Below are 22015 nucleotides of genomic sequence, written 5' to 3'. Positions count from 1 at the left end.
CTTTGACGTTTAATTCAAAGTTGTTTATTCAATTGTTTATTCAATTGTTCAATTATAATTGTTCGCGCTTATCAAGTGTACTCTACAAATGCAATTCATAACAGTATGTGTGATAACGATTATTTACATCTACTATTTCATTTAATTAACTGAAGTGGTTATTATATAACTTATTATATAACCATATATTAACTATATGGTTATTAATAATAAAAAAATATTTAAAGTCATCAATTAATTTTACAAAAAGGCATTATAAAACTCCATGCGAAATAATAAACTGTTAAATGTAACAATTTATAATTTAAATAAATTAAGAAGACATTTAGACTAAGTAGTTAAGTTAAAAATAAAATAGAACAAATCTTAAATTCTTTTTAGCTCAAAGTATTCAAGTAGTAGAAATTTAAGTAAAAACAAAAAAATCTAAAAATTTGTTGAACAAAATTCGATTTCGACTACTATTTGTAAACAAATATAGTTAAGTTCAATAAAAAATATAACAAACTAGTTTAACAAAATAACTGTATCTTCACGAAAGTATAAACATCATTAAAAAAATTTAAATTAGTAATCAAATAAAAAGTTGTTTTGTAAGTTACAACTAGTATATATCACACAACATTTTTGTACTATTCACTTTTAAAACATGTTATTGATCTATTTTAATGAAGTATTTTGGTTAGGAAAATATTTTGAGCAATTAAAATGACATTAAATATAAGTAAACAAACACTTTATTTATTTAGCTATCAATGTGAACTAAGTAAATTTACTACATGACTAAATTACTATATTAGATTTTTATTAGACTTAATATAAACAGACACTTTATTTAGTTAAAATACAAACTGTTAGCAGAATATTTAGAATTGTTACAATAAAGTAGTTTTATTATGAAAAAAAAAAACTTTGAAACAAGTATTTTTTAAGTTTTGTTTTCTACCACTTGTTACAATAAAAAGGAAATAAAATGTTTTGTATGATAAAGTTTCTATTGAAATTTCAAACACTCAACCATTTTAATGAAGCACTATTGATAACAAATTTTGTTTGATAAGTGCACACACAAAAAATAAACAGATTTAATATTGATATGAAAGTAAAGTAGATTTTGATATATGTAAACAGTTTATTTGATTTTAATTAAGGATACGATTTTTTAAAACAATAAAATAAACGTTTGTACAGTACTACTATCATAATAAGCTTATGTAAAAAAGCAAATATTTTGTAATAATATAATTTCATTTTTAATAATCAAAACTCAGGTAAACTTATAACTTATCTAATCAAATCATAAGCACACTTCAATACAATGAAAAAGTTTGTGTGAACAGAATTTTTTGTTAAAGTGCAAGTAGTTTTATAAATATAATAATCGCTGTATAATATCATATACCAACAACTTTTTGTTTAAAAAGAGAAAGTTTATATTGTTTAAAGACGTGACTTTTTTAGAAATCTAAATTTTTTAAAGATAAGTAACACCTGGCTTAAACAAACTTAATAATAGTTGGTTTCTGTGATCACTTAAACGGTTATCACAATAATTGAAAGGATGAACAAAATCACATAAACAAAAATTTAAAATGGGTTAAAAAACAATTAAAAAACGTATATCGCTAACAGGCGTGACTTTTTCGGAAAACAAAACAATGATGACAAGTGTAAACACCTTGCTTACACAAACAAAATTTTAATTAAATTTATAACTTAAGTTGGTTTTCAACAACTGACCTCTGTGAATTTGTAATACAATAATTATGTTAAATATAAAGTTAAACAACTGCACAAAAAAAAACTTTTAAGTTGGTATAATTTACTATTTGAAGATAGAACTAATTTAAGAAGATCCTATATTGTATTATTACGAATTACTATAGGTAACCAGTTTTTTTTTTGTAATTGTATATTAATAAAAAGCAGATTTACTTTGATACTTTAAGTTTAATAGTAAAACATAACTTAATATACATTAACTGCTCAATTAATCTTAATTAAATTCATGATAAGGTTTTTCAAGTGTACTTAATGTTGATACGAAAGCAAAAGATAAAATAATCTGAGTAAATTACTTATTAAACTTACTTTAGGTTTTAACAAGTAAGTTTTCAATTATGTCAAAAATTCAATATTAATAAATTTAATTAAACAGCCATATTGTTGTGCTATACTAAATATTTGTTTAATCATATTGAACTAGCATCTCTAGCAATATATTTATGTTAAATTTTTGTTTTTAAAATACTTCGAATGATTTATCATTTAATCTGAAAATATGTAACCATTATTATCACTAAAAGCATTTGAGTAAAAAAAGTATGTTTTAGCACAAATGTTGTTACTATTACAATGAATTAATAATAAACTTTTGAAGGGCTATATCATAGTGAACTAGTATCTATTAAAAACTTTGCTTAATCAAACAAGTTTAAGTTTAAAAATAAAAAAACTCTATCTTCTAATAGCCCACTTTTGTTTATTAGAGTTAAACAACATTGTTAACAAACAGATGAAACTACAATAAAGCAAAATTTTTAGAAAGCTAAAGTATACAAACGTTTAGCCTGTTCAATCAAAATATAAGTTCCTGTTTAGTAATAACAATAACACTTATATGTTAGCAAACAAAACCTTTTGTCAGGTAACAAGTAGCTTTATTGTCGTCACAATAAACATTTTTATAATAATTGGACTGTGAGCTATGAAACCAAACTTTAATATAACTATTTAGGACTAAATTAAACTCCTCAGATTAGAATAATAGTTAATTTTACTACTTTTATGAATTAGCATCCACTAGTTCTTGTTCTTGAAGTAGCACAACAAGTATAATAAACTACTGTTATTAAACGTTTTACCAAACTAACAGGTTCCTATATATGAAATTTTATTGATAGCTAATTATTTTACTTGTTTGTATAAACTATTATTGATATGTTAGCAAAAAAGAATATTATATATGCAAATCACTTATTTAACTTACTTTAAGTTATGACTTTATGCTTTCAATTTTTAGTGAAAACTTGAAATAGCCGTTAATAAGGCATAACATTGTATAATATTGATTAATACTTCAATCAAATTGAACTAGCATCGCTAACAAACTACTTTGAAAGATAAATTTAAAATTAAAATAAAAACCCTTCAATATACTATTAGCCTATTGATTAACAAAATAATTTGGAATTATATTAACAATGAAAGTATATTGTGTGAACAAATAAAATCTCTTGTTAAAGCACAAGTAGTGTTGCTACCTATTGTAACAATACATAAGTTCTCATTTAAAACAAACAAACTTTTTGCTCGCCAAACTTCTGTATTTTATGACATTTAGTCGTAATAAAAATGACTTAATAGTTTTTTTTTTATAAAGCATTTTATAAAAAATAAACAGATTAAATAAGTTAACTACTACTACAGAAGTTTATTTTTAACAACTGGTTTAAGAAGTAAATCGAACTTAACACAGCTTAAAATAACATTTATTTATATTAAATAGATTGAATATAATTGTTATTATATGATTTCTACAACTAACAGTCCGTTTTAAATTTAATAATACATGTCTAGCGCAAATTTTTTTTATTAACAAACAGTTGACCGTTTTGTGTAAGGTTATATTAACTCAAAAACCATACGAACAAACGAACATTCAACAAAGTACGAGAACTTGAAACTTAAACTTAAATCTATCCAACAACAAACCAATTTGAGTAAGCAATTTATCAGAATTGTAGTAGTTGTTTTTTTGTTACTTTTCATTTTATCAACAAACTACAAACCGTTTTGAGTAAGTGGGTGAAGCCCCATAAATGATTTTATTATCGAATTCGTTTATATTATTTTTATTTTTATTTATTATCAACAAACCGTTTTGTGTGAGTGCGTGAAGCCTCATCGGTGATTTTCTCTTTTCTAATTTTATACTTTCGCTCTTTTTAACTGGCAACTTTGCCTTCTTACCTGTGCAAGTTGAAGATTTTTTGTTAAAAGTATGCTTGAAAGTACTAAGTAAAATAATAAAAATACCTAAATAAAAAAGTTTAGGACTAAATAGCTAGAAAATATTTTAGTTAGAAAATGTGTAAACAATGATTAGCATAGTTTTTGATTTGGTCAAGTTTAATTATTAACCGAATTGTTTCTAAACTTGGTATAAATTTTATTTGTTTTTTGAAAGTAAAATGTATATATAAAATTTATTGACTGTAAATCATAAAGTTTAAAAAAGTTCGCCTAGTGGCATATATATTTTTATTTAGCTTTCTAAAGTATTATTGATAAGGTACAAGTTGCTCAAAACTTAAGAACATGTTACTTTGTTGGGGCTTAAATATAGTACTGATTGATCCAATTGATTCACAGGGGTTACATTTTTTAAAAGTATAGAAAAGAAAGACAGAATCTGAACATTTGCATGACATATTTTAAAGATTGTTTAACCCGTCTCATCTTATCTTAAGTTTTTTCTGTGTTTATATCTCAAGTTCACATAAACTGATATTCTAAATTACATTTATTTTACTTTATTCCAACAAAAACACAAAGCATTAAAGGTTCATACTAAGAAAGTGGAATTTTTTGCGAGTTCTCATAAACTGGGAAAATATAATTTGATCAACTTTATTAAATTTGAAAAACTAAAGCTTTAACAGACAAGTACTAACAAACTTAAAATTGTGTGAACCGGAATTTAAAGTCACACAGACTAAACTAATTAAATGTCAACAAAACAAAACATTAGCAGGCACGTTCTCAAAAAATTTGCATTTCCTTTACGCACGTTCGTTCAAAACGAGAGAAGTAATAAAACGAGAGACCTTCAACAAAACGAGAGAAATAGTTTCGAGAGAGGGCCACCTCTGTCTAATAATAGACGAGAGAGAGGTAATTGTAGTGCGAAAACGATGAAAGTTTCAACGCGCGCCGTTTTAAGTTGATTGTATCATATTGTATACCGTTGTATTTGATCTGTGTGTATATTTTTCAGTTTATTTAATTGCCAATTAACAATTGAATGTACTAATTGATGCCTGAAAGTAAGGTTTTATTCACCATCTATTATTGTATTATCTTAAGTGGTATTTTACTCATCATTGTATATATTTTGTGTTTGATTATTTACTAATACACTTGTATATAAACTGATAGTCTGTACATATTCGATGGTTTTGAAATGTAAGTTTATATACTTTGAAGTTCAAATTAAGAAATAATTGTCAACAAGAATGTTTTTTGATATTAATTTGAAATATTTAGTTTCAAGTTTTAATGCGCGGTTTGTAATTGGTTTTATCATATTGTATTTATTTTTGTTTGTACTTTACTCATCATTGTTTATCTTATGTACTTGATTGTATTACCTTATATATCTCTTAGTTTTAATTGTAAGTTTTAATGGTTAATTGGGTAAATTTGTTAACATTGTATACACTTGTGTGTACTTTATACAAAAATGTTTTGATGATATTTTATTTTGGTTTTACTCATCATTTAATAAATTTTGATAGTTCATTTTACTACCTTGTTTTTCTATATTTTTGATGGTATAACTTGTAAATTTTGATTGCAGTTACAAGTCGATTGCATCATTGTATATACTCTTGTATGTTCTTTGTATGTTTACGTATATTTAAAGGCTTAATATATTGATGATTTTACTCATCACTGTATATGTTTTGATAAGTGGCTTATATTTGTAAATTCTATGATGTTTGAATCATGAGTATACATTCTTATAAAATTTTAAATGCTTGATTGTATCACATTGTATTTGATTAGTGCGCACATTTAGATGGTTTTGAGTTTGTTCATCTAAGTTGCCAATTAAATGCACTAATTGGTAGTTGGAATTAAGGTATTGCTCAATATTGTATATGAGTTGTTTGAACATGAATTGATTTTTTTTTACTTATTGTAGACATTTATAAAAAAGTTTTAGTAGTCTATATGTTGTGATATATTTTAATTGTTTATTTGAACTGTGAGTTTACACTTGGAAACTTAAGATAATAACATGATTTACTATAAGTTTAGTTGTATTTAGTTTATTTGAAAATATTCAAACTGAATACTTGTCAAAAATATACATAAAATTAGATCATAAGTGATATAGTGTCTTTAAAAAGTCAACAAACTAATATTACTAAGTTTTTTTGAATGGTAGAAATTAATTTAATTAACTTTTGAAATAATATACCTTTTTTTAATACTGATTGATAGCTGTATACATTAATTAAACCAAAATATACAGTGTGCAATTTTTGTGGTACACTTAAAAGCTATAAAGCGTTTGAATTTTTTCTAAAGTTTAATTAATACACTTCAATTATACGTGACTTCAAAAAAATAAAACTTGTATTTGTATATATATATATATATCTGTATTTTTAATTATATGTTTAGATGTATTTCAAACTATACAAAGTTCTTTGTTTAATCTTTTATAATCATTCTTTGAAGATGTTTTTAAAGTGAAAAAAGTTAATACCGTAATAATACAAGTGTTTATGAAGATTTATTGAACACAATACAATTTCACTCACATGTGAAACAAGTTCAATGAAAAACATTTATTTTGAAGTGTAAGATTTTATCAGTTGTTTTTCACCTTTGATATAGTATGAAAAGTAAATTAGCTTTCTCTAATGATTTTTTAAACTCATAAACATCAAAACATATTTTCACAAGTATATTTTTTTTTAAAGCATTTTTGTTAAAGTGTAATTTGTTTTCTAACACAAATTACTGTGGACATTTATTAAAAAAAAATCTTTATTTGTGTATATTCAAGCACAACATATATTTGATACACCATAAATAAGTAATCTGAAAAATAACAAATAAGCACATTATAATTAAAAATGTAGAAATTTAGGTTGTAACAAAACTTTAAACATAGTATTATACAAACTAACCAACTTACTATTTATATGTTTGTATAGTGTTTGAATTACTGAAAGCTTTGAAATCGTTAATCAAACAATAACTAAAAAGTTTTAATAAAAACTAATTTCTGCTTGTTTTACAATTTCGTAGGAAAAAGTTAATTAAAATTATAAATTAATTATGCTTATTTTGTTTTTTTTTTGTTTACAGTTTTCTTAAATAAAACACTAAATCTAAAAATAATATAAAGTATTTAAAAAATTAATAAACTAACATTTAATCAATCAAACAATTCAAATAGTTATCTACAGCAAATTATAATTTATTACTTAGCAAGAAAACAAGAGGAAATTATAAATATACAATTTTTTATAAACATTTTAAATGTCACAAAAATTAAATGTTTACCCATTTGTTTATTTACGCTGATGAATAGAATGACAACTAAAACAAACATTTCACACCCAAGTATTAACTTGTACATAAATATATATTAAAATGTTTTTCTACAACACCTATGTATACATAAACTAAGTGGTATTTACTTGGTTAAATAATTGCTATAAAATTAAATGTTTAATTTCATATTCTACATTTCTAAAACACACAAAATAATTGATACATGATAGAGAAAATTGTAATGAATACAAGTTAAAATGTTATTTAAGAAATTAAACACCAAATAATTGACACAGGATAAAGAAAATTGAAAAGAATTGAAGTTAACAAATTATTTAAGAAATTAAACATCAAATAATTGAAACATGATAAATTGCCAATTGAGTTTGTATATTTACACACATCAAAATTAAACTATTGACCCCACTAGAGTATAATTGTTTTTAAATACCTTAGTATTTATTACACATCAAATTACAAACAATTGTAAGCATTACTTTTTAAATGTTGCTGCTTTATGGCATTTAAATTTAATTATTGCAAAAATTTGTATTTTAGGTATCTTATTACATAAATATAAATTAATTACAACTAAGAACAAGTTTATATTCAGCGTTGCAGTAATTTTAAAACAGTTCAAGATTTATTATTTAAAATTTTTCGTTTCTTTTGTAACACAATAAAAACAAAAGTGTTTATAAACAGAAGTGTTTGGTTATACCGTTTATTTACATAAAAAGCTCGTTACTTCAATATAAAACTATGATTAGTAATTTCCATTGATGAAAGTTGATAAATTTAAGAAGAGCGTACAGTAATTTTGTTAACAGTTCAAGTTTGTTTATTCAACATGTTTATTAATTTTTTTACACAATAACAAAGTAAATGTTTATAAACAAAAGTGTTTGATTGTACCGTTGAAATTAAACAAAAACTTAAACTTTTGACCCCTGAGCTGAAATACATTATCAACAGTTGAATAGGTCAAATAAAAACAAGTAATTAATCATCTGAAACAAAAACATTCTTGCCACTTGGCTTGTTGTTTTACTTTTGTATATTGTTAATATAATTAGTCATTTAAAAAAAATTAACAAAACCTTTTTTGTTTTTGTTTTTGCTTGTTATAACAGGTTGAATGCTTTGATGTAGAAAAAATGTTTTATTATTAATCTTTTTAAAATAGTACTTGAAAAAATGTATTTGATTGTGTAATCAATTTAGAAAGTTACAAGCAATAAGTCATTTCAATAAACATAAGTGCTATCTTAATAAGTGTAAATTATAAATTACTTTGTAAAATTTCTCTGTTAATTTATTTAAAAAATATATTTCAATCAGAACAGTTTGACACCGAACTATGAGTTTTAGTATCATTATCAATGAAAATATTTAATTTGAAGAATATCTTAAGACCTAAAAGATTACATTATTAACATAAAAACTATTAATTACTTGTTTTAATACACATAAGATGACTTGTTTAGCAACTTTAATTAGCATATAACTTCATAAAATAATATTTGATAAGAATTCCTGATAATTGTTTAATAATTAGATTTAATACAAAAAAACGTACTTTTTATTGTTTTAAAAATTATTCTTACAAAATAAATTTTAACGTATTTAAAACTATACAACTTAAAAAAAATTCTAATTTAAGAAGTACACAAAATACGAGTAATTTTATAGCTTTATTTAGATAAAAGTTAAATATTATATGGATTAGAAAGTACATCTACAATAAATACAAACAGCTTATTCACATAATAAACTAAAAAACAAAAAAACTTTCTTACTTTCCATTATTTTCGAGAACTCAGCCCATGACTTTCCTATGCAGCCCTCCAAATTAAAAGTATTCATTTTTTATTTAATTATCTAATATTCTGTAGAAAAATGTAAAATTTATCATTATGTAATTAAAAACGTTGACTTTATATTATTAAAATATTATTCTGCAGAAAAATGTTATAGAGTTGATTATACTATTATTCAAGATATATAATTTTTTGTTTAATTATCTAACATTCTTCTGGAAAATTATTAATTCATTATAAAGTATTAAAAACATTAACTTTTATTTCTTTAAGTAATAATATTCTGCAGAAAATTTTAATAAAGTTGACTACAAAACTAAAATGTTTATTATATCAAGGGTATTTTTTTAAACTTCATACAATTTCTAATATTCTACTGAAAGACCTTATAATCACTAACATATTATTCATGTGTAATTTTCTATTTTTATATATATATTAATGTGTTAAACTTAATTTAAAATCTATACGCTAGTATAAAATTTGAACTTAAAACATTCTTTGGTATAAAAACATTCAAATTCAATCAAGATTGATAGATGTTGACAAACTTATCTTTATAAACAACTGTTTTTGTGTAACAGTGAAACTTTTAAACAAAAAGGTTTAAACTTAGTGTAAACATTGAAACAATAACATCTTGTTCAACAGATTTTAATCTTGATTGAAACTAATTAAAGTTTTGTCTAACTTAGTATAAAAATTAAGGATGTCAGCTGTATGGTTTGATCAACGAAAATATTTATTCACACATAAGTAAACAAACTTTAATATATTTCAATCATGATTATTTTAAAATAAAAATGATTGAAAAACGAGTTTGTTACATGTAAAAACTTGTGGATAGCATTTAAAACTAACAAAACAAAAAATTTAAAGTTAAAAATTCTTATAAAAATAAAACTGTATAGTCTCACATACAAACTTACACTTTTAAAACAAAAATAAGTAACAGGTAAAACTATTTAAATGATTAGAGGTGCTTATTATGTAATTAAAACAAAACATATACAGTTGAAACACTTAAACATTAATAAATACTACTTTTAAATATTATTCTAAACATAATTAAAGTTACAACAAAATAATCAAAAAAACTTTGATAACAGAATTAAGACGTAAAACAGTTTAAATGATTAGAGGGACTTATTATGTAATATTCACAAACGTAATTTTCATGTGAGCCAATGCAAATTAAATGGATTTTATACGAGCTATTGAGATTTAAATGAACGGTTTACATCAAGTGTACTTGTGAATATTACGTTGCCTTTCCCATTCATAAAACTTAATTTGAGCTTTTATTTATGTTATTTATTTATGCTAGTAAATTTAAGTTCAGACTATTAAATCATATATTAGAAATTAAGAAACTGTTTACTCACAATGAATAAACATAAACTTTTTTTGACATGAAAATTAAAAAGTTTATCTAGAAACTTTAAATAAGTAATCTAAACATAAAAGCTTTTAAAAAAGTACTTCATAGATAAAAATAATAAACTTACATACACTTCATAAACTTTTATATATATATATATATTTGAAGGTAAGGTCAGTAAGGAACAATTTGAAAAAAACATTTGTTCAGTTTTACTTCTTCAAAACTGACAAAGAAGGTGCAAAAATGCGTTTTATATAACATATTTGCTGATGAATTATTAATTAAACTAAACCCCTTTCATAAATAATAAATAATTCAGATTAAGAGGCATCGCAGTAAAAAAACAAATCAAAACTTGTATATAAACTTCCTTCGGTAAAAACTTAGACATGTTTCTACTAACTCTGTAAAAATAGTTATTTTATTTTAATTAATAAATTATTAACTTATCATTAAAACTTTTTCTAGTTATGACTAATAGTTATCTCACTAGGCACATGCACTAAAACAGTAATCCAAAATAAAATAAGCTTTAATAAACTTTTAAAACTGCACTATTTTGATTTTTTTTATTTAAAGACTGTGAATGATTAACTAAGAGTTATTAAATCAAGTCGTCATAAGTAATGTTTAAGTAAAAAAAAGTTTAAGTTATATTTTTTTTTAATTATGCTCTGTACCAAACGTTTCAAAGTTGTAAATAGTCAATATATAACATGTATCAAGACTAATTACGTTTAGAAAATAAATAACTTTCAAGTACATAACAATATAAACCTGTTTTATAAAGGTTTTCACTAGTACTGAAATTTTTGGAAAAACTGCTTTAGACAAGCAAATAAATTAATAAAACAAAATGAACAGTTTAACATAAAATGTACATTTTTTAAATAAGTAGTATATATAAAAAAATATCAATATTTTTTCACAATTCATTCTACTTATAACTAATACTTGAAATAAATGTTTTAATAAATAATTAACACAGAAAAAGTAAAATTTCTACTTGGGAGGTGTGAGAACAATAAATAGTAGTAGCACTTATTATGAGGTATGTTAATTTCATACAGGTTACAGAATGTGTAGAATTCATTCATCTATTTGTGTATTGAAACCACATTTTTTTTAAATAGAATTTCTCATTCCAACGAGTATTTGTACAGGTGTGAAAATAAATACTTTAAAATATTAAGTTTTAATAGAATTTGTGCAATTTTGTTAAAATTATTGGAAATAAATATTATGTAAAGTGTTAATAGAATATCTGCAATTTTTGTTAAGAGTATTTAGAGATTATAGTGCTAATATTATTTCCTTCACCCTAAAAGAACTGATTTATATTGTTTTAGTAATTTTATTAACAATTTTTCAATTCTTATTTTTTTTCAAGTATAGTGAAAAAGTATACTTAGAAAATAGTAATTAATATCAAGTTGATAAATTAGAAGAAATATATAGTATAAGTGACAACTAAATCAAATACTTTCAAAACTTACATAACTGTCTTACGTAATTGGAAACTACTAATCTACACAAAAAATTTTAACTACCATCAAAACACATTTGCTAGAAAGTGCATACTAGAGTTTCTATCTGAAAAATTAAAATGGATTTTCAAGTGCATTGTGGTGAGACTTTTGAAAACAGCAGTTTAGTTGTCGCGAATAATAAACAAAAAGCATGAATCACTTGTTGTTTTGGTAAAAACTAAATAATGTTTTTTTAACTTTTTTTCCAAGTTTACTGCAAAAAACAACAAACATTAACACACAAAAAATTCTTATAAAACAGGCTGTATTTTCTTGAGTATTAACCTAAATATACCTATAGGAACAACTTATGTTGGAATTTACTTTAATTTTGTAAGTAATTAATGTGGGCAGACTTTTAAAAACAGCAGTTTAGTTGTCGCGAAAACTTGTTGTTTTGATAAAAATTTAGTTTTTTTAATTTTTTTCCAATATTACTGAAAAATAACAAAAATTAACACACAAAAATATCTAATAAAACAAGCTATGTTTTCTTGATTATTGGCTTAAATAACTTTGTAGGAACAACTAATTTTGAATTCTTTATTTTAATTTTAAAAAGTAATTAATTATCAATTAAAAGTTACTTAGTACAATTTAAAAACTTTTTTTTAAGTGAAATACAATTGATTTTTTTCCTAAAATCCATAAAACGTTGCAATTTAACATCTGAAAAGCAACTAATTACAATGAGATTAGTGGGAATTATTAAGCAAAACAAATGAGGTTTTTATTGATTTTTCTCAAACAAATAATTTCAATTTTAATTTGCAACGCAGCAAAACAAAGTTCTTGAAACAATACAAATATCTAATTTAATTCTTAAAAAACCAGTAGTTCTATGATTTTTTTATTACTTTAAAGTAATTTTTTTAAGTTTTTAACATTAACAATAAACTGGTGTAAACTTAAAATGCAAGTTCATGAAAAGTATTTTTCCATTACATATGTCTAATTAAATATTTTGACAAAGGTATAAGAAAAAATCAAAACTATAACTATTTACATATCAAACACATGGTCAAAATAACTTAAAACTTTCCTGTTTATAAAAGAAAACTCACAAATGTTTTAAACTTCTATTTATCTTTTTATAACATTAAAGTTTTATGTTATTTTCAAACAAAAGTTTCTGGCGACAGCTTTCGACAAAAATCAATATTTTCAAACATCAAAACAATAAAACATTCGTTTTTAAACTTTTTACAACTATTTGAAAACTTATGTTATATATTTATTACCATACCTCATTGTAAGTAATAAAAGTATCATTTTATTAGAAATTAATACTTTAATTACAAGTTGCATTTTAACTTCATAAAAAACAATAAGATATTATTACACTTTAAAATACTAAACTCCAATATAGATAGGTTTAACTTTTATCAAACTTTATGAACTATAATGGTAATTTATAAAACAACCTTGTATTGCATATTACTGAATGAGCTATACAACTTAAGTGTAAAAAATTACTCTAAATTCAACATCAATAACAACTTTTTTAAATAAAAAAAAAGTTTACTTAAATAATATATAGGAAAAACATATTAGATAAAGCTCAATAATACACTACATTGATGACTAATAGTATAAAATTTTGGAAAAATTCATCCAACAGACCAGACAACTTTTTAATAAAAAAAACAGAAAACGGAAGTATTACTATTCATCAAATTTAATTTAACTTATAAACTTTAGATATATTACGTATATAACTTAGCTTATAAAACGCTAATCTCAATTTTAAAGCTACTTAAAAATTTTATCCGAAAAGTATTAAAACTAATTTTCATAGGCTTGTGATATACAGATTAAACTTCAACTTGTTGTGTAATGATAATGTTAACGTTTAAGTTTAAAACTGCTTGGCAATTTATTATAGATATGATAACTGTTAAATTTTTTTTAATATTAGTCAAATTTCATTTAGGCTAGATTTTTTCAAAATTCTTTATTTGATGAAACACATAAAAATAAAATAAAAGAAGTAAAAAAACTAACAAAGGTTTTCCACAAAAGTAAATTTCAGTTGACTTAATGTTATACTTATACGCTAAATACTTTTTTAGTTTTGATTCAACATAAAAACTATTCTTAATTGTCTAAAACAACTGAACAAATGTAAATTCCAACACTACAACAAAGTATATACTCAAATTTCATCTTGAGTTCAACGAAACAGGTAATACCTTGAAAACGTCAAATAAATAAATTAACAATTATAAAGGTGAGTTGAAACAAACTGACTTAATTAGTTGTTTCCTTTCAAAATAAAAAAGTTCATACTTACAGAAATTGAAAATAGTTAAATAATTGTGGCAAAACCTAGTACAATATATGAAACTAAAAAAATATGTTATTATTGTTTGAAAAAAATAGATAAAACCTTCGAACTAGTAAAAAATCAAGGTGATAATCATATCTTATAAAACTTCAGTTTTTGTAAACTTAATACCAGTGGGTAGTAAATTAACATTTAAATTTTTTTAATTTGAAACTATTTTGTTTTAAGTAAGAAAAATTTTTACTCTTCACATAATTTACAAAATACCAAGTTTAACTTTATAGACTTTTCAAAAACTAACAACTAATTTACTTTAAAAAGTATTATTTACTATTATATGACATTTACTAAATAAATAATTTTTAGTATTTAAAAAAAATTAAATGTATATTTAAAAAACAGCTCTTAGCATGTGTGTATAAAAATTCCTTTCAAATAAAGTTATATATACAATTTATAAAATATATACAAGTTGACAACTATAAACTGAATCAATAACTTTAAGAACAATAAATAAAAACTGAATACCAACTTTCATCGTAATAAAAACAAAATTAAATTACTTATAACGTTATAAATTTTTGACTGGATGCCAACAACTAACTTAATATATTGATAGTGACACTCACTTTTATCTTAATAAGCTTAAGCTTCATTGAGTCATGTGAAATACTTAAAACATTTTTTTGTTCTAGAATAAATTTCTCTAAAAAACTTGTCTTAATTTAATTATACTAAAATTCTAATTATGTCTTAAATTAAGGCAAACAAAAAAACTGTGTTCTTATTAATTAAAATGTATTAAATTTTTTTTTTATACATTTTTATAGTAAGTAAAATCAACATTTATTTTTTAAGTTTTCCTCAAAAATGTACTAAATTGTAAATGTTTAAGTAAATATAACTCTTCACTAGACTTTTACATAAACAGAAAATCATCTAAACAAAACAGTTAAATGTTTACATTAGTTGCTGCTAATCTTATGAGTAAACAAACAATTAAAATCAAAAAAAGAAGCATTGTTTTGCATTTGATGATTAAAACAAAACTGAAGATGGTTGTAACTGACAGTAGAGCAAGATTAAATCGACACTGGTATTCAAAATATGTTGTTGGTCTTGAAAACACTTATAAAAATATTTGCACGATTAGTAATATTGTTACTTTTGTTTCAAGGCTGATTTTTAAACTAAACATTTATATTAACTCGTGTGCAATAATCGTAAGTATGCTTAATTCAAATCATTAAATAAATCAAATTTTTTTAAAACTATTTATAAAAACAAGTGATAAAACTAAAAAGATACTCATGCTAAACTATTAATAGTTTTAAAAATTATACAAAAACGTGATACGATAAGTTATAGATAAATCATTTGAGAACTACCTCTTGTACTGAACAAATTTTGAATTAAAACTAATACAAAAGTTATCCCAGATAAAACGCTCAAACAGCCTCGAAGTTTTGTAATACAAACTCGTTCAAACTTATCAGCATTAAAGAAAACCAGAGATTACATAAGTTTGCACTAAACTTCATCTTTAAATTGACCTAATTTTATTTTAACATGAGCCAAACAATAAAGCCGCTGACACAAATAGTAGATTAAGCTCAGACTGGTGAAATACCCAATAAAAAACATATAGTAGTTATATAAAAAAGTAAATGATCATCATAGGTGACAAAAAAAATTCAACTGATATGAACCAAATTATTATAACTTAATTTAAAATCTTAATATTAATAGCTTAATATGTTAACTTTAAAATTAAATACAGTTTAAATCAAGTGTAATTTAAAAATCAAGGTTTTACAATAACTTAACAACTATTAACTATTTTTTTTAACTTATTGCCAAATACTATATTTTAATAATTTATGCAGGCTAATTTAGTTCAAGTATTTTAATTTTAGGTACTTTTCCTGTTAATATGTTCATATTTTAGATTAAACTTTTAAACTTAAGGCATAATTGATAATTTATAAAAGTGACAAATAAAGAAATAACACCTTTTTGAATTAAAACATGACTATAAAACTGTAAAACTAAAAATTAAACAAGTATTTATATATTCAATTATATATTTAACAATTATTTATGAACATGAAAAAACTTTTATTTAATTTTTAATGATTCAGAATAATAATAAATAAACTTTTTATGTACACTAAATGACTTTAACTTTAGGTATACAACTTACAAAAACTAAAAAGCAAAATACTAAATTATATCTTATATAAAAACAAATAAAATATTGTTTCATAATTCAAAACTTTAACACAAAAACAAAATTATAAACAAAAACAAATAGTTTAGTATTTTACTACATTAAATTAACTTTGTCATTCTTAAACATTGCAATGAAAAATTTCACTACACATAATATCAACAAGCTTACTATATTTTAAAATATATCAATAATTTTAACTAACCGCGTATATATAAAACCCATCTTAATAAAATCAATAAAACAAAGTTGCTTTTATTTTTAGAAGCCGCTTATTTTATGATTAATAATCATATTAGGTCGGTGTAAAAATCGATTAGGATTTAAATAAATTTATACTTTCCCGTCTATGGTGTTATGAAACCAGTTAAAACTTCTTTGTTGTTCTTGTTGTTTTCATTTTATAATTTCAATAATATTCCTGTTTTGTAGAACAATTGTTTTATTAATAATAAATTACATTAACTGTCTGTTATATATATTGTTTTTATAATACCTGTTAAGAAATATACTTTTAAAACTTTAGTTGAACAAAATTATGAATGTAAAAAGCTGTATAAATTTTATAAAAATTTGAAATTAAAAAAAAAATAGAAACTAACAAAATAAACTAACTGTCTCAAAAATTTGATTTCACCAAATATAATCATATTTAGTCTGCATTTAAACAAACAAAGTTTTTGTTTATATATGTGAGTCAGTATTCAAACATTGAAAGTGTTTAGTGGGAATGTAACATTTTAAACTACATAAAATTAAAAAAAATTGAAATTTCTTACTAAACAGATTTCATTAAAATTAATTGTAATAAAAATTAGTTGAAATATATAAAAACCAATTAAACACTTATTTATTTAAATACTAAAATTTCAATTTATTTTTACAAAAAACAAAAAAAAACTAAACAAAAATAAATAAAAACAAATTATACAGTAATCTTCCTTTATTGTACCAACATATGTTTCTGTTTGTTAACGAATCAACACACTTCAACTGGGTTCTGTAAAAAAATAAATAATGTAATGAAAGAATAGAAGCTAAAGTAGGTGTATACATGTCTTCATTAAAACTTAAATAATATAATTTCTACATATTTTAGAGGTTAATAGTCTGTTGATTCGTTAACACACAGAAACATATGTTGGTACAATAAAGGAAGATTACTGTTTAATTATGTTTTTATTTATATTCCATTGAACTTGTTTCACTGGGATCTTTTGTTAGCAAACACTTAAATATAAATTTTGAACAGTTTAACAAAAAAAAAATCTTTTGCTGTATTTTTTTCGGTAAAGACATGAGAAAAAGAACAAATAAACAATTAGTATCTTGAAATCATTAAACATACATTAACGCAGTATTACGTTAATGTTGTATATGTTTAAATTAACAGTTTTTACTTTTATTCACACCTTTTAACCATATTAACACCTGTATTTTAGTTTATGTGAAAAATTTAAATTTATTTTCACAAAAAATAACAGAAACATAAAAAAAAAGTTATTGCAAATATTTATTCAGTCATAACATGGAAACAAAAACAAATACACAATTAGTATCTAAAAATAATGAGAAAAATCATTCAACACACACTTTAATAAAATTACTATTCACACCTGTGTGAGTTTATGTGAAAATTTTTAACAGGTGTGAATAAAATTAAAAATATTTATCTTAATTAATTGGCTGTATCATATGCACATATTTAGAATTTTTTATAAATGTTTATTAAGTTGTGGTTAAATTTAGTAATTCAGTGTTAAAATTAGAGCAACACTATTTACATAAATATTATTTTATATATTAATGTTTTTTTTATATTGCATACATATTTATTTTGTTACTGCGTTTTTAAACTCAGTTTATTGTTACTAAAAACAACAAAAACTTGAACAAATAGAAACATCGTATGATTTGTTCAGTAAAGACATGAGAAAAACAACAAATAAACAATTTTTTTTTAATGATGAGAAAAATTATTCAACAAACATCAACGTAATTTTAAAACTCACACCTGTATGTGAAAACTGTTAACAGGTGTTAATACAACTTCAAACTATTTATCATTGTTAATTGACTGTATCATATATACTTTTTTTTTAATTGTAATAAACGTTTGCTAGGTTGTGGTAAAAATTAGTAATACAGTGTTTTAACTTGAGCAACATTATTTACATATATATTATGTTGTATTTGTTTAGTATATATACATTGGTAAAATAAATTTATACTAAACTAAAATAGTTTAATAAAACGTGAATCAACTTTAAGATAACTTATTAGTACTTTTATTTGTATTAAAACTCTATTTTAGTTGAATTCTAATTATACTAAAATTAGTTACACTAAGATTTAGTAACACACTATTAAAATTGTAAAAACATTATTTCATTTATAATGTATCGTCTTTTATACTGTATATAAAAAATTATTTGACAAAAGTATTTTTTAAACGTAATCAACTTTAAGGTAACTTATCAGTATTTTAATTCGTGCTAAAACTCTATTTTAATTTAATTTTAATTATAACCACCCATCTCAAATGTGAGAAGCTTATAAATTATGTGGTAATGACAAATTTGACATTTTGAAAAGTATTAAAGTATTTAGAAATTATCACCACCAATTATTACTGAAGTACAATTTATAGGTATGAACTCAGACTATAATGCATTCAACTAAAAGTACACCTCATATTAGATTAAAACAGCTAAAAAAATTACTTGAAAATTTACCTCTCTTAAGGTTGAAATAAATATGATAGTAAACAGATTGATCTAATTTGCATACTACGAAAATTGGCAATACTGTTTTGTAAAATTAGTGAGCCAATAATTTTTACACAAACATTTAATTGGTTGTAAATAAAAGGTCACACTTAAATCTTTCAAGAAACTTAAATAATTAATTAGACAAAAATTAAGATAAAATACTTGTGTTTTAAATTGGCTAAATTTTTAAATTATATCTTTTTATGGCCAAAAGCATAGCATTTAATACATAGCACTATTATCAAGCACAAAAACTTCAAGTAGAAAAACTCAGAAACAATAAAAACTCAAAAGCTTATTTTATTAGAACTTTTCAACTTATTTCTTTAGTATGGAAATAAATTTAAAACAATCATGATTCAAAGTTAAAATATATTCAAAGTTTAACTATCAAGAAAACATTATATTCAAATACAAACCTTTTTCAAACCACAGTATCAAACACACAAACAGCAAATATTCACAGTGGTCAGGAGAAATAAAGTATTCACACATATGGGGAAAAAATAAAAATTACTTGGCAACAACAAGAACTGACTCAAGCTAATTTTAACATAACTAAATGAAAAGTATTTAAAATCAAGTGATTAGTTTACTCAATTTTTATTCTATAGTTAATAAAGACAAGTGGTGAGAAAAAAAAAAAAAATTCACACATTCGGGAGATACATGAAAATTCTATTGGTAACTACAAGCAATGATTCAAGACAATTTTAACAGATGCTATTAAAACAAAAAGCATCTGAAAACAATTAATATTAAGTGTCAACATTACTAAAACTGGTTTTAATTGTATAGGTTTTCGTAATTTATTTTTTAAAGATAAGTATTATACTTTACGAATTTTATTCCAGTCATATTTCTTAAACAAAATATTTCTGTGGTTTATAATAAGTAATAACAAAGTCAATCTATTTTTCCTCATTTTAAGTGGATTATATAAAACATTAGACGGATTATAAAAAATATAATGTCTTTAAGTTTTTAGAAACTCACAAAACTATAATAAAAAAGAGTTTTAGCCTTTTGAATATTATGAAATAAACAATTATACATCCTAATAAACAACATGCAAAAAAATTAAGAACGTATCTGAATAAAAGTTTAAAAGATCACATTAAAACACAATGTCAAACTAGATTTTCTCATTTTAAGTTGCTTACGTATAACATTAGATGGGTATAAAAAACATAAGGTCTTTAAGTTTAAAGAAACTCACAAAACTATAATAAAAACAGAGTAATACCATATAAAAACTTTTTGAGTAATATAAAACTACTAACTTTCTATGCTAACAAACATGATACAAAAAATAACTAAGAATGTATCTGGATAAAAATTTATATATAACAATAGATCTAGGTATTAAGTTAAAGGGTTTTTCAAGTTTTAAGAAACTCAAAAGGCAACAATAAGAAAATATTTATAGCCTTTTTAACATTACAAAACTATTAATTACGTATGCAAAAATACAATGCAAAAAATAATAAAGAACGTATCTGATTAAAAATTTACAGATTATACTCAAAAACAAAACCAAGTTTGTAAATCTCTGCCAAGCCACAGTGCTAAAAACATAAACACTAAATATTTACAGTGGTCAGGCAGAATAAAGTTTTTTTCACACGTTGGGGAGATAAGTAAGTATTTGTTTACAACAAATAGTACTTCGATTTGTTATTAAATTACAACTTGAATATTCATTAACAAAAATGTGTCACAAGTTTGCTTCAAAAACAATAATAGTAGAAAAAAAAAATGTATTTCATCATGCATCTTTTTTATTGTAGCTGAAAACAACTAGCCAAAACAAGTTATTTGTTTACAACAAATAGTACTTCGATTTATTGTTAAATTACAACTTGAATATTCAAAAACAAACATTTCGGTTTGAATGTGTCACAACATTTCTTTACAGACATTAGTAGTAGAAAAAAACATATATTTTGTTATGCAGCTTTTTTATTCTAGCTAAAATAACCTAACTGTTTTTAAATGTCTATAAAAACAACCACCTAAAACTCGTGTAAAATTGTAATCTAAACACATAAACACCACAAAGTTTGAGAACTATTTTGCAAAAAAAAAAACTCAAACTGGTTTTTACAGGACCACAAAACAGCTTGAAAATAAACAAAAAGTTTCACAATTTGATAATAAACAATAAACTTTACATTTTAACAATAAACAAACATTTGTACTTTATAATTTCACAAATTTGTTTAAAAATAAACAATAAATTTTATAAACTAACAATAAACACTGTGGGTTTCGCATACAAAAATCGGTAGTCTAAATACATAAATACCACACAAACTAATGAAACTAAAAAAGTATTAAAAGAAAACAATTCAAACTTTTATTCAAACAATAAATCCACAACACAGCTAGAAAATAAACAATAATTTTTAAAACTTAACGATAAACAAGCACTTATATTTCATAATTTTAACACAACTAAAATAAAAAACAGTTGAAAACAACTTATAATTAGTGTCAACATTTTTTAGTTTGGTTTTAATTGTATAGGTTATGGTAATTAAAATTCTTGAAAATTAATATTGTATTTTACATACTTTTATTCTAGTTATACTCCTTAAACAACTTTTTTCTATGGTCTGTAAAAACAATGTGATACTATTTTTCCTCATTTCAAGTGACTAATATAAAACATAAGATGGATATATAAAATATAAGG

At 22.5% G+C, this 22015-nt stretch overlaps 1 protein-coding gene across 1 annotated transcript in view; it reads right to left on the bottom strand.

Annotated features, from left to right (window-relative positions):
- Nucleotides 1-9187, bottom strand: part of LOC145834153 (uncharacterized) — a 47691-nt gene extending 38504 nt beyond the window's left edge. Inside the window, exons 1-2 of the mRNA XM_082941518.1 lie at nt 9096-9187; nt 3880-3972 (exon numbers count right to left, since the gene is read on the bottom strand). Coding sequence (XP_082797644.1) covers nt 3880-3972; nt 9096-9162 — 160 coding nt within the window. The 5' untranslated portion in view covers nt 9163-9187. The remainder of the gene's footprint in view (nt 1-3879; nt 3973-9095) is intronic.
- Nucleotides 9188-22015: the final 12828 nt, after the last annotated feature.

This window comes from Thalia democratica, chromosome 1 (assembly GCF_965202585.1).
Source record: "Thalia democratica chromosome 1, ktThaDemo2.hap1.1, whole genome shotgun sequence".
NCBI classification, from domain to species: Eukaryota; Metazoa; Chordata; class Thaliacea; order Salpida; family Salpidae; genus Thalia; species Thalia democratica.
The sequence above is the reverse complement of the archived record's forward strand: the minus strand, read 5'-3'. Positions and strand labels throughout refer to the sequence as shown.